The sequence below is a fragment of the Aedes albopictus genome, chromosome 3, assembly GCF_035046485.1.
Source record: "Aedes albopictus strain Foshan chromosome 3, AalbF5, whole genome shotgun sequence".
Lineage (NCBI taxonomy): Eukaryota > Metazoa > Arthropoda > Insecta > Diptera > Culicidae > Aedes > Aedes albopictus.
The window spans coordinates 118,784,672-118,799,645 of record NC_085138.1 but is presented as its reverse complement, the minus strand read 5'-3'; the positions used below and the strand labels follow the sequence as shown (position 1 = coordinate 118,799,645).

The following is a 14,974-nucleotide window of genomic DNA, read 5'->3' as shown; positions in this document are numbered from 1 at the left end:
CATGCGCTTTCATGCCCTACTAATAGGATCTCTGATCACGGCAAAAGTTTTTTTTTGTCGAACAGTGTTATGTCACCCCAAAACGAAATTTTTCAACATCCCTATTTAGCATGTCTCACTTTTTAAACAAGATATGGCATCCAGATTTTTTAAATTTTTGTTTGTACCATTTCGCTTCGTTTATTTAAAATAATTGCTAAATTTTTCAATTTTTTTTATTAGGAAAACTGTCTTCACATCACAGGGCTGGTAGCAAGAACTGATGGTCGAAATAGTTATTTTAGTGACCAAATTCTCGAAAATAGTGACAAAATAGTGACTTACAGACAGATCCGTAGCGTAGTTCTTTCGCGCCCTTGGCGAGCATCCAGATTGGCGCCTCCACCATAATTGGACATTGTTAATTTGCAAAAGTTTGTAATTATTCAATGGAAGTCGCTAAACATTTTTCTAAAATTTCCCTTATACGAGTACAAGTATGAACACAAATTCATTTGTATTTCAAGAATCTCACTAAGCCCAACACAATATTGCGCATTGCGCGGTTAAAAGTGACGATAATTCCGACGATAAAGTGCGGAATCTCAAATAACAGTGCGATTGTGCGTCAGATCGTTCCGGGGTCTTCACCGCACTTATTTATAAGCTCGTGATGAATAAGTGCGGGAAGACACCGGAACGATTCGATGCAATATTGCACTTTTATTCGAGATTTCTCATTGTGTCGCAGTCCAGTTAGCAATGCAATAAACTATAATTAGAAATGCAATATTATTTTCCAAACATAAATGATGCATAACCGTCTTCAAGAAAACTTACAGTATTTTTTTCCTTTTCTGTATTTAATAACTGAATTTTGTTTTCAAAAATACTTAATTGAGTTTCTTGGGTTTTCAGGAAAATTTTCAAAAGAAACCTTTGGAGAAAGCTTAGATACAATGAATGGCAGATTTTCTAATGGAATACCTGGAGAATTTCTGAAGAAATGCTAAATTTATGGTATTCTGGAGGAATTTTTGAGGAAATTCATGAAGAGTTCTATACAGAAATTCCAGTACAAAATATCGAGCAATCTTTGAAGATTTGGTACAATTTTAGAAGGAGTCAATGGAAGTCCTTCTAAGCGGTGTGGGACATTTATTCTTTTTTAAGGAATCTATAGAAGACTTTATGAAGGAAACTTTGTTCGAATTTCTAAAGAAATGTATAGAAGATTTTCTAAAAAAATCCTTGAAAGAATTTCTGAAGGAATTTTCACAGGTTTTTCTGAAGGAATCCCTGGAGGGATTTCTATAGGAATCCAAAAAAATCTATTGAAGGATTTCTGAATAATATTTTATGGTATTTTGTTGGAATCATTGAAGACTTTCCAGGAAAAAATGTGAAATAGAAATATTGAGAAATAGAAGTAATCTGTGGATAAATTTAGTAAAGTATCATAAAAAAAATCCAAATTTATCCCTGAAAAAGTATTAGAAAGAATATCTGCATACATTTCTTAAGCAAACCATGGAAGATTAGCTAATAAAAAATCCTTGGGGAAATATCGGGAAAAATCCTTTGACTAATGTTTGAACAAATTCCTTCCTGACATGTCATGACAGTCTGTTGAGGAATTTTTAAAGGAAATCCTTCGAGAAATTTCTGCTCATCAAAAAGTAAAATAGTTTGTCAAAATAAAATAGTAGATAAATTTTCAGGTAACATCATGTTAAATATTCAAAATAATCTAGAGAAATCTGAATATTTGAGAATACCAAAAAACGTGAAAACATTATATGATCAATCTCAGATACTTGTGACTATCTTTTATTCTCTCGGGGTCAGAAGGACCCCTCGCTAAGCCCCTGGCCACTGGTCCAGCCGCGGTGTCCGTCTGGGGTGGGCATGACATGAGCCTCTTCTATCGACAGTCAATATTAGGGTCGTTTGAATGCAATCGGGTTCCTGAAAGAGATTGGTTAATTCCAGTGGACTTTCTTCCCTCTTGGTTATTTGGGCTATTGATAATACAAAATCATTTTAGGAAAACAAGCTAATAAAGAATTTAATTGAAAAAGGAAAGTAATATTCTAAATAATTGATAAAAGGCAATTTAGTTCAGAAAAATAGCTCAAAACAATATTTTATTTAAATTTTAAACTTTCGCAGGGTTTATTATAGACCACGTTTTACCGGATTTTATTTAGTGTGCATTTCAAACATAAATTCATACCTGCAGTGGTAGTTCATTGACAACTAACACACACAATCGTTGCGGCCGATCGATGATCACATGTTGGTCGACATACAGGATTCCAGCTACAGGGGCGGTCTTGAAGCGGCGGCGGCGACGGCGGCGGCGGCGGTGGTGACGACGGCGGCTACGAGGGGCTTGATTTCTGGCAGGCGGGCAACGGGAGCTTGTCTTCACTTATCACTGCCGCAGAAGGGGGTACTCCGATTTTACACGTGACACTAAGGCCGAAATTTGACGGTTGGCCTGGGTTCCGTTTGTCCAGGGAGTGGTACCTTTTCGCGCGCGCACTATTTTCTATGGTCCAATCCGAGCAAGAAACCCCTGAGTTGGTGGTAACAGTCTTGACGTAACACCACAGGCAATGTGCTTTCCATAGTCCGTTCACTTAGCACTATTGACACCACCAACTCGGACCATCATTCGTTTTCACTGCATGCATCTATCTATTGTTCGCACCACTCTTGCTCGGATTCTTTTTTTGGTACGTTAACGACCTAGCTGGCTTAACTCGATCAGAAATTAACGTTTTTGGATTGCTTTGTTCACTACGGGGTCTTCACTTCTTCTGATCGTTCGTGGTGCAGCCATGCATAGGCCCGTACACTACAGTAGCTTTAAGTGATTTTAATTTGTTGTGGTGTTATAGCTGTTAAGAATTTTATAATCACTTTTGATTTAACTTTTAATGTAGTTTGTAATTTTTATAGCTTTTAACGTTAGCTTTTCACAAACTTCACGGAACTGCGAACCGCGTGGGGACGTGCAAATTCGCGAGTGTCACTACCTTTCTTCACTCCTCTGGACCGGTACAAAAACTAAGAGAGCGACCCTATTTCCGTGTGCCCCTTTTATACCATCCCGATTTCCAATAAAATTTAGCCCATCGCCTTCCACTTCAGGATTCCGGTGAACAATCGTTGCGTTTCTTGTTGCGTTTGATTTTAGTACAAATGAGGGGTTTTGGTTGGTGTTGATTTTATTTCAAATTCAAATTTGTATTTCTTTTATCATTCAATAATTTATCTAGATTGCATGCATAATCTGTACATGTATTAACCCTAAGTGCTTGTTTTCCAAATATATGTTTATTTTATATAGAAGTAGTTTAAGTATCAATAGCTTTAATGTAGTTTTTCTTAAGAATGAAAATATAGATAATCAATATAAATAATGTTGTAAATAAATAGTAACTTGTAAATAGATATTCTTGTAAATAAATAACTATGTAAACTTCAAACACCAACCAGGGAATAAACAAACAATTTATTTTAATAAATATACAAATATAAAAATTGGGACACATACTCCATCTTTTATTTAATTCAATTGTTTATTTACACCCTTAAGCTACCATACATGAAATAAATGTGCTTCAAACATATAAATACGGAACATAAACATTTACTTTATGTATAGACATTTATAAAAATATTAGTATTAGAATACAACTATTTACATATTTTTACATTTTTCTTGTTGGTCTGAACTAAATTGGCCCAAGAACCAAGGGGCTTGCTTGTAACCCTAAAATGGTGGGTTACAATCCTCCCTCAATCGGGGTGAAAAAAAAACAGAATGTTTTTTTTTATGTCAAAATCGGGAAGATTCGTTTCATAGGCGGGATTATTCTATTGATTCCCAAAGCTTCAATGATTAAACTTTTCTAAGTGCGTCAGAACAAATCGCTTTCAACTGTCGCTTTAATTTTGGACGATGATCAGAAACTAGAAAATGTCGTTTACTTTCACCTAACTTAATCGTATAGTTGCTATTATTTATTTAAGAGTTCAGATTATAGGTCAATAACTCCTTTTGTTTTTTTTTTTTTTCATCACAAGCCGTTTTGCTTGGATCAGAATTAACGGCTCACTCATCTTCACTCAATTGTTCATCACATTCACTACACCCCCTCATTCACTCTCAGTTCACTCATACAACCATTCATTCTATTTCATTTTACCTACTAAAAGTTTATTTTTAATTCGGGTACCCTGGTTATGATTACTATTTTTCTACGTGTCTCATTTCGCTGAGAAACGTGAAACTAATCAATGGTGCATTAACGTTCCAATACAGCTTTTCTCCATTAAGTCTCTCTCGCTAACCGAGAGAATGAATTTGAGAACCACTGCTTGAAACCATTATGCAGTATTTCAAACTGGCTGCGTACCAACTAATATCGACCGCACAGCTCTAAAATCGACTGCTTTATGTTTCTGATCTGTCAGTTACTTCTCGCGACTGTTAAAAAAAAACGTCAAAGCGTTGTTTATGCTGCTCTTTGATGTTACTTTCATTGAATGCTGAGGTGTTTTCAGGTAAGTAGATGCTTCTTTTAACTAATCTAGTTATGTTTTTGTATCTTTTTAGATTTCCTATGTTTATGGGAGGTTGGTCATGACAAAGAGAAAGCTGGACTCGCGACACAGTGGTTTGATTACGATGAGGGGAATGAATAAAAAAAACTTAACGGCGATCGTGTTTGTTTATCCTGGCTTCAAGTGAACCGCGGGCCATATTCCTAGATTTTTGCCAGTGAGATCTTCGAGTTCATAAGAAGACGTTCCGTGTTTGGATTTTATTCGGCAGGGAAGAAACTGACGCCCGTACTTGGCGTTGTAATGTTCCGCGGCGCTTGAAACCTTCATATTCCGACGGTAAACCAGCTGCCCAGGCACGAAAGACTTGGCGAACTTTCGGTGGCGAAGATTGTATGCGGTGTTCGATGATTGGTGAGCCTTTGCGAGGTTTTGGCAGACGACGTCGTAGACCTTGGAGAGCATCTGTTTCTTTCTTTCATCCCGCTCTTCTTGGGAAAGTGCTTCTTCGTGTCTCGCTAAATGGTGATCTGTTCCCGTCTCCGACAGTTCGTGCCCGCGCGTGACGAAAAACGGCGTAAAACCAGTCGATGAGTGAACACTCGTATTGAGGACCATCTCAATTTCAGGAACTTTCGTGTCCCATTGTCTCTGATCCTCCTTTACGTATGTCCTTATTGCCGCGTTGATAGTTCGATTCACTCTTTCCACGGGATTAGCCTGTGAGTGGTATCGTGAGTTCAACCAGTGTACTATTTTGAATCTATCCAAAAGTTCTTTAAACTCCTTAGAAAGGAAACAGCTCGCATTATCTGTGATGATAATCTCTGGGGCAGAGTTTCGGAGAAACCATTGGTCTTTCAAAATAGAACACAGGCTTGAACTTCCGATACTTCTCACAGGCTGAATCATGACCCATTTAGAAAAATAGTCAGAAACCACCAGAAGATGCTGGTTTCCGCGTCGGCTGCGAGGCAGTGGACCGACGAAATCGACAGAGACAATTTGCCACGGGCGCGTGGCCATCCGCATTTTCCCCATCTCGGGAGCTACCGGAACGGATGCTGGTTTAACTTCCTTGCATGTCACGCATTTTTGACAGTATCGGCGAATCTCGGTGGCCATACGAGGCCAGTAATACCTCTGACGGACGCGGGCGAGGGTTTTGTCGTATCCAGGGTGAAAAACCGAGTCGTGATTTTCCTCTAGTATGGTGGGAATTTGAAGAGGCAACGGAATAAGCTTCCATTCGAAGCGCGAATCACAGAGCTCATTCTGGGTAGCGACAAATTTCATCAAACGACCATCTTCTACCCGGAAATCAATGAAGTGATCTGGGTTTTCTGACACTTTCTTCAGCATGGAAGTGTACCAGGACGCAGTAGAAGAGTCCTGAACCATAGCGACACTCCGGGACAATGCATCGGGGACCACATTCTCCTTTCCTTTTCGATGTATCACCGTCACGTCGTGCTGTTGAAAGTCAAGGGCCCATCTACTGCATCTTGATCCGACCTTCCATTTACTGCTGAGAATATGGGTGAGGGCCGACGAATCAGTAATAAGGGTAAAATGATATCCTTCAACATATCCTCGGAAGGCCTCAATTGCTAGAAGGGCCGCCAGGGTCTCCTTCTCTGCGGCGTGATAATTTTTCTGGGGCGTCGTTAACTTGTGAGAGAAGTAGGAGATCACACGTTCCCCGTCATCTTGATGTTGAGTTAGCACGCCGGCCACGGCAACATCACTCGCATCAGTCTGTATCACAAATTCACGGGTAAAATCTGGACTGCCGAGAATTGGTGAGGAGACGAGGCATTCCTTAAGGTCACAGAAGGCCTTTTCAGCTCCTTCATTCCAACGTAAAACCTTGGAGTTGGTTTTTAGGAGGTCAGTTAGAGCTGACGTTATACCACTGAAGTTCGAAATGAACCTGCGATAATAATTGGCCATTCCTAGGAATCTTCTGAGCTTGGTGACCGTGTTTGGCCTTTCGTATTCCACAATTGGCCTGATTTTCTCCGGATTTGCACGGAGACCGTTGGTGCTCAGAAGATATCCTAGGAAGGGGATTTCATTGACTCCAAACTTAGATTTCTCCAAGTTTATACTTAGGTTTGCCTCTTTTAGGCGGCACGCAACTTCAACGAGAAGCTCTGCGTGATGCTCAAACGTTTCCGTGACGATGACGATATCGTCAAGGTACACGAAAACGTTTGGTTCCAGTACACCATGGCCTAACACGACATCCATTAATCTGGCCAAGGTTGCTGGACTATTGACCAACCCGAAAGGCATTCTGGTGTACTGGAACAACCCTTTGCCCTGCACACTGAATGCCGTATACTTTCGAGAGTTTGGTTCGAGGCCCACTTGTAAGAAGGCTTCGGACAAATCAATTGTTGTTAAATATTTAGCTCTCGGAAGCTGTCCCAAAATTCGGCCAGGATGGGGCAAAGGGTACGCATCACGCACAGTCCTCTCGTTGATTTTGCGCGCGTCTAAACAGAGTCTCACCTTTGTGGGCTTCACGACGGGTACGCAGTTCAAGGACCAGTCTGAGCTGCTGCGTTCTATGATTCCCACATCGAGTAATCTCTGTAGCTCTCCCGCCACCAATTCCTGTGTCTTCGGGGACATAACGTAAGGAAATTGCCTTACTGGGGGTTTATCCTTCCACTCCTCGCCTACAACTATTCGATGTTGAATTAGAGGAGTGATCGTCAGCGTTCCTGGTTTTGCAGGAAGGAATAGTTGCTTGATGTCCTCAATTCTTCGGCGCTCCTCAACCGACAGAATCGTTCCAGGCATCGATGGATCGATACATGCCATATTCCCTGTGTTAACCACACTCTCTAAGACCGTAGGTTGGATTTGGAATTTATTCCAAAAATCCATACCACATATACAGTCGAGTGTTAGATTTTGGATAACAAGGGTCGGGACAATTTTCATCCTATCGTGGAACCGAATCGGAAGGTAAGTCTGGCCTAGGATAGTAAGCTGGTCACCACTAGCCGACTGTAAAGAGATGTTCGAGGGAGGACGATGAAGTTTCTTCGGTTTTAATTGAGCAAAAACTTTTTCGCTGATGACAGTGTAGTTACTCCCACTATCCAAAAGGGCTCTTATGGGCAAACCATATACTTTTATGGCAACGTATGGACGGTTGTCATCCGGGACAGGGTAATTTATGAGGCAGATTTCATCGGATTGCTTATAGACATCTACAGAAGTAGGCTCCCAGAAGGATGGAGGGGTTTGAAGTATTGTGGAATTAGTTACGCTGTCGGGTTCTGTGAACGGCGATTTTCGTCCACCCGAGGGCCGTTTTTTAGACAATATGGGCAGAAATTCGACGGAAAACCATGAAGTCCACATTTGTCACAGAATAAACGACGGGGTTGACGACACATCGCGAAGTGATGTCCAGCGGTCCCACAATTGAAGCACGAATTGGGATGCGGAGGCTTGTGCCCGCTAACAACCTGTTCTAAAGTGAGCTGCGGACGAGGTGAAGTTCCTGATGGGCCTGGAACTGGGGCATTTGGCTCAGCCTTTCTTGGGGAATTTTGAGCCAACTGGGGTTTTTGGTTATTTTGGTTACCAGACGTGGAACTCGGGGTGGAATTACTAGGCTGGCCAGTACGAATAGGAGTATTACTGTTCTGGCTGCCGGTCCGATTATTGTACGAACCTAGGGGACGCTTCTGCTGCGGAGGAGGAACAGGCGCTGGTTTCGGTTGACTTCGATTGTGGTTACCTTGAGGCCCGACCGCTTGGATGGATTTCTCCGTCCCAAACACCTTGTTATAGGCTGAGAAGTTCAGCGCATCTAACTTCTGTCCTGCTGCTATGAGTGTCTCCAGATTAAGTATCGGGATGAAGGTCATTTGACGTCTGTAGTCTACTCTCATGTTCTGTTGGAGAATCTGTACTTTTTCCTGGTCTGGGATTTGCTCGCACATGCTTCGGAACAGCTTTTCCATTTCGAAGTAAAATTCGTGAAAAGATTCCTGCCTCTGTTGTCGTCTTTGGTAGATCTTCATCTTTATTAAAGCATCCAGATCCGGGTGCATGTAAGTTCGGCGCAGCTCAAACACCAGATGTTCCCAATTCATCAACCGTCCTGTAGAACGCTGGGTCATATACCACTTCAGGGCGGATCCCGTGAAAAGATGAACTGCAGACTCAAATAATTCACGGCTAGAAACATGCTCGGCCAGTGAGAGAGCTTGAACTAATTCAAGAAATTCGTTCAGCCTCAACCCCTGGTCGTCTCCACTGTACTTGGTGATATTCCATTTGGATACCGGTAGAGTGTGACGAGGATGGTAAGGAGTCGGTAACTGTGCAGTAGAATACTGGTTTGGAAACGTCTGGGGGTTTCTAGTCGAAAGAGGATTATGAGTGGGAATGGAGTTTTGAAATGGGAGTCGGTTTGAGTTTAAATGCATGGGGGGTATTGTGTATGTTTGATTTTGTGAAGCTTGTTGAGAAAGTTGGTTCGGGGCTGCCACTGTGGGGAGCGGATCTGATAAAGCATTTGGTTCTAACCGGTTGACGTATGGAAAATTACGGTAACTACTTGCAGAGTGAAACGGATTGTGGGTAAAATGATGGGAAAAGCTATTGTATTCTTGCTGAGACTCTAAGTTTCGACTCGGGAGGGAATCACGTAGGTGGACATCAAAAGGATCCGTTTGGACAGCTGCATCGACCCCAGCATTGCGCACGAATAACTCCTGCTCTAGGCCGACTAGCCGTGCTTCGAGTGCATGAATCCAATCCAGTTCACTTTGGCTGAAATTTAACATTCGGGTTGACGCTCCAGGGCCAGTTTGACCTGCTTCTACATTATCTCCCTGATTTTGTTGCATACTATAGTTTCCGACCTGGACCCTGTTATCTATCGGTATTATATCTCCTGCATTCTGCGATTCTGTGATTATCTCCTGTAAAGGGGGAGCCAAGAACTGTTCCAAATCTCCTACAATTTCAACTACCAAGCTTTGCATGAAACCGTGCAGGTTGGGTGAACCCCTCGATTCCGTTAACAGTCGTACGATCTGTGCACCGTAGTGAATCAAACGATGTTGCAAAACCGATTTTTGCTGCTCATCCTTCTCTACTTCCAAAAGACCTCTCAGCTCAGAACATTGTTTGGAACAAATTTCGAAATCTTTCTTCGGGTCACTAGGAATATACAACGGTTCTGTGTTTTTCCCCTCACCCTCAGCTTTCAAACGATCTCTCAGAAATTTTCGTTTTCGAGCTAGATCCATGTCGCGAGTAATAATGACATTCCGTGCAGTTAATTCTCCGTGGAGTTCTTCTTCATTCAAATAATCAACTCTCATGCAATGATACCACTGAATGAGGAGAGAACTAGCTTGGTCGTATGTTAGTTGCGATACCGCCATTTTTGTATTTCAATATGAGAAACAATTTAAAAAAAAACTAATAATGAAACATTAATAAAACTATTCTAAGAAACAAAAGAAATAGAACATAAATAAATCTAACTAGCACAAAAAAAATATAATTTGTTTCTATCTATGGCTTAGCAACTGGCGGAATTAATTCAGGTAATTTCAATGAACTAATTCTAAGTTTCTGATCATTTTCGACAAATTGACAGACAGTGTCATTCTATGCTTTTTATCATCATCCGCAAAAGTTTGTCTCAAATCCTTTTTGCGAATCTTTCGGCAAATCTCGTTTCTGAATCAAATCCACCTGATGACCACGCGTGAATTGACGTTAAATGAAATTAATGGCAATCTCTCCCCGGAACCGACTAGAAAAGGGAATTTCTTATGAAAATTCGCTTTTTTTTTTCGTTGGGCGCCAATTGTGACTATCTTTTATTCTCTCGGGGTCAGAAGGACCCCTCGCTAAGCCCCTGGCCACTGGTCCAGCCGCGGTGTCCGTCTGGGGTGGGCATGACATGAGCCTCTTCTATCGACAGTCAATATTAGGGTCGTTTGAATGCAATCGGGTTCCTGAAAGAGATTGGTTAATTCCAGTGGACTTTCTTCCCTCTTGGTTATTTGGGCTATTGATAATACAAAATCATTTTAGGAAAACAAGCTAATAAAGAATTTAATTGAAAAAGGAAAGTAATATTCTAAATAATTGATAAAAGGCAATTTAGTTCAGAAAAATAGCTCAAAACAATATTTTATTTAAATTTTAAACTTTCGCAGGGTTTATTATAGACCACGTTTTACCGGATTTTATTTAGTGTGCATTTCAAACATAAATTCATACCTGCAGTGGTAGTTCATTGACAACTAACACACACAATCGTTGCGGCCGATCGATGATCACATGTTGGTCGACATACAGGATTCCAGCTACAGGGGCGGTCTTGAAGCGGCGGCGGCGACGGCGGCGGCGGCGGTGGTGACGACGGCGGCTACGAGGGGCTTGATTTCTGGCAGGCGGGCAACGGGAGCTTGTCTTCACTTATCACTGCCGCAGAAGGGGGTACTCCGATTTTACACGTGACACTAAGGCCGAAATTTGACGGTTGGCCTGGGTTCCGTTTGTCCAGGGAGTGGTACCTTTTCGCGCGCGCACTATTTTCTATGGTCCAATCCGAGCAAGAAACCCCTGAGTTGGTGGTAACAGTCTTGACGTAACACCACAGGCAATGTGCTTTCCATAGTCCGTTCACTTAGCACTATTGACACCACCAACTCGGACCATCATTCGTTTTCACTGCATGCATCTATCTATTGTTCGCACCACTCTTGCTCGGATTCTTTTTTTGGTACGTTAACGACCTAGCTGGCTTAACTCGATCAGAAATTAACGTTTTTGGATTGCTTTGTTCACTACGGGGTCTTCACTTCTTCTGATCGTTCGTGGTGCAGCCATGCATAGGCCCGTACACTACAGTAGCTTTAAGTGATTTTAATTTGTTGTGGTGTTATAGCTGTTAAGAATTTTATAATCACTTTTGATTTAACTTTTAATGTAGTTTGTAATTTTTATAGCTTTTAACGTTAGCTTTTCACAAACTTCACGGAACTGCGAACCGCGTGGGGACGTGCAAATTCGCGAGTGTCACTACCTTTCTTCACTCCTCTGGACCGGTACAAAAACTAAGAGAGCGACCCTATTTCCGTGTGCCCCTTTTATACCATCCCGATTTCCAATAAAATTTAGCCCATCGCCTTCCACTTCAGGATTCCGGTGAACAATCGTTGCGTTTCTTGTTGCGTTTGATTTTAGTACAAATGAGGGGTTTTGGTTGGTGTTGATTTTATTTCAAATTCAAATTTGTATTTCTTTTATCATTCAATAATTTATCTAGATTGCATGCATAATCTGTACATGTATTAACCCTAAGTGCTTGTTTTCCAAATATATGTTTATTTTATATAGAAGTAGTTTAAGTATCAATAGCTTTAATGTAGTTTTTCTTAAGAATGAAAATATAGATAATCAATATAAATAATGTTGTAAATAAATAGTAACTTGTAAATAGATATTCTTGTAAATAAATAACTATGTAAACTTCAAACACCAACCAGGGAATAAACAAACAATTTATTTTAATAAATATACAAATATAAAAATTGGGACACATACTCCATCTTTTATTTAATTCAATTGTTTATTTACACCCTTAAGCTACCATACATGAAATAAATGTGCTTCAAACATATAAATACGGAACATAAACATTTACTTTATGTATAGACATTTATAAAAATATTAGTATTAGAATACAACTATTTACATATTTTTACATTTTTCTTGTTGGTCTGAACTAAATTGGCCCAAGAACCAAGGGGCTTGCTTGTAACCCTAAAATGGTGGGTTACATACTGTAATTAGTGAAATCTTGAAAACATTCAAGAAAACAATAGCATAACCCTGTTTACTTCTACCCTTAGGTCTTGTCGGCGCCCCTCTGAGGCTGGCGCCTTTGGCGGGGGCCAATCTGGCCAACCGCACGCTACGGCTTTGCTCAGGGATGGTAAAAATACTTTTTTCTCTTTTCCGTTCATCGATACCGACAGTATTGTCGCGCTTATCTTTTATAAGAGTCCTGCGGCGGCCGTACGCTCGCAAGGCATACCGCCGCATGACAGTCGCAAGGCAAAACAACAGAAAAAGTGTTCCCGCCAAAAACAAAAGCACGTGGGTTTCGCGAAGTGACAGATGTTTTTGAATGTATTTGTGACGAACGGCAAGAGTAGCTCAGTGGAATGAGTGTTCTTGCTGTCAAACCCCATATAATGGAATTATATACTTTTAAATCTGATGACGCTGTTATGATTAGTGACAGTCGCGCTTATATCAGAAGCCAGAGGCAGATAATCGCCATATTCTGATTTTTCTTAAGAGGCATAATAAAATATAAACAAAACAACGGCAGCACCAATACCATCAGCAGTCGCGCCGTCGGCAGTCAAGCTGGCGCTTGATAATTTTCGCTTCCCCACAAAACTATTTATGAGCAGTCATGCCGAGGCGAGTGATTGCGAAAAATGCAAAAATATGTTCAACTGCCAATAACTCACTTGTTTTAGTGAATAATTTGAATCTGTTTGCACAAATAGCTAGAGCACACTCCTAGCTTTGTGATGCATATGAAGAAGTTTGTCTAGAAGCGGTTTGAAACGCAGAAAAATGCGAAAATGGGAGAGACAGAAATTGTTGTCGTCGTTGTGCTCGAGTACCGGCGCTCTCGCGCTTGGAAACCGATTCGAAGAAGAAGGCTGCTGGAAAAAAATGTTATGACATTTATTTTTCGAACAGTTTGAGTTTGGCTGGGCCTGTGATGTTCGTGTGGAAAAATGTCAAATGTACAGCCGGTAACCGTTTTTTTTTTCAGTACATTTATTATCCCTGGGCTCTGCTTACAGATAGCAAAAAAGAGGCTAAATAGTGACTTTTGACACAAAAATATTAGTGAGCAAACACTGTAGGACTGATTCAAAAACTCTGGGGTACCGCATAATAAAAAAAAATCAAGAAAAACTCTCCTGCTCCAAATTGTACAACGTTGCATAAATCTACTATTTTCTAGCATTTATTTTGCAGAACCAGATAGGCATGGCATGAATGTAAATGAATGTGCCAACATTGATTCTTTAGTCTTAGTCGGTTCCGATAGAAACCCTTGAATAGAAAAATCTTGATAAAGTTTTTAGAAAAGTTTTGACGGATGTTCAGGCTGTGGCTGGCCATAGGTAATTTTGTAACTTTTACAACTGCATAAATAAATAAAGCAAAAAAAAAGAAAAAAAAAATGGTGAGTTTATTAGAGGAATTTAAGAAGACACACACAAAGTTCAAGGGCGCAAAGTTTTATCTTTTTAGTGGCTAGACATATTGCTTCTGCCACTTCATGTCTTTATCAGTTACGGAAGAAGAACATATATTTGGGCAATGATATGCCATTGCAATCGTAAACCCTTCTATCACAGCAAAAATGATCGGCCCATTTGAGCATGTCATTTTTGTATCGTGTATTTTTTTAGCATCAAGAACATGATAAGACACCGCTTTGTACGGTAACAGAGGACAACGTACAAGATTGTAATTAAAATGTTTTTTTTGGCAATGATATCGACTTTGTTTCGGCCTCTTTCGGAAGTATAAAACTTGTCCGGACTCTCATCGACTGTCATTCATTCGTTAGATTTCTGTAGTTGAACGTGTGGTTCTGAAGACAGTTATTTGTGCTCAATCAAAATGAAATGTGGGTACCTTCAATTATTAGTGAATTGTATAGTGAACAAGTGTAACCATCTTTATACCATTTCCAGTCTTCATCCTTCTTGCTTTCCTGATCGCCGTTGCTGCGGCCTGTGTTCGTGACGATTCTGATGGACGTCCGGCTTGTAACGCTGAGGAAATGACCCAGGGACGGTGGAGAAACAACTGGGATCCTACTGCCTTCTGGCAGTGCACCACGGCCAACACCGCTGCCACTCTGGTCCGATGCCCGACCGAAGGAATGTTTGACCCGACCACCCTCACCTGCATCAACTGGTTCGACTGGGTTTGGCAGCCAACCTGCAAGCCACCAAGTGCGCTGTAAACCCGAGCTGACCACTGTGCTGTGAAAATATATAATTGCATTTAAAAGTGATGAGATTTTCTTTGAGGACACACACGTTCTGAGAAATAATACGCTTTTCAGCAGTGAATCACCTCGAGTTGAAATAATTTAGTAGTTTGATTTATTCAGAAATTTGTTAAGAAGCTAAGTAAATTTTTGGTGACCTTTCATTATTTTATATTTTATACCAACATTATTCAACAACTTCAAACACATCCTCTGCAATCACTACTCCAGCACCAACATAATTTGGCCTGTCTCTATCTTTACCCGCAACCATGTACTTCGCAACCATCGCTCCTTCGAATGCAATGTTGACCATACAAGCTG

General features: G+C 40.8%; 1 protein-coding gene across 1 annotated transcript; it reads left to right on the top strand.

The window, feature by feature from the left end:
• The first annotated feature begins 14,128 nt into the window (after window positions 1–14,128).
• Window positions 14,129–14,751, top strand: LOC109433336 (uncharacterized). Its single transcript, XM_019709767.3, has 2 exons — window positions 14,129–14,281; window positions 14,349–14,751. The coding sequence occupies exons 1-2, from the start codon at window positions 14,275–14,277 to the stop codon at window positions 14,621–14,623; spliced, it is 282 nt and encodes a 93-aa protein (XP_019565312.2). The 5' UTR covers window positions 14,129–14,274; the 3' UTR covers window positions 14,624–14,751.
• Window positions 14,752–14,974: the final 223 nt, after the last annotated feature.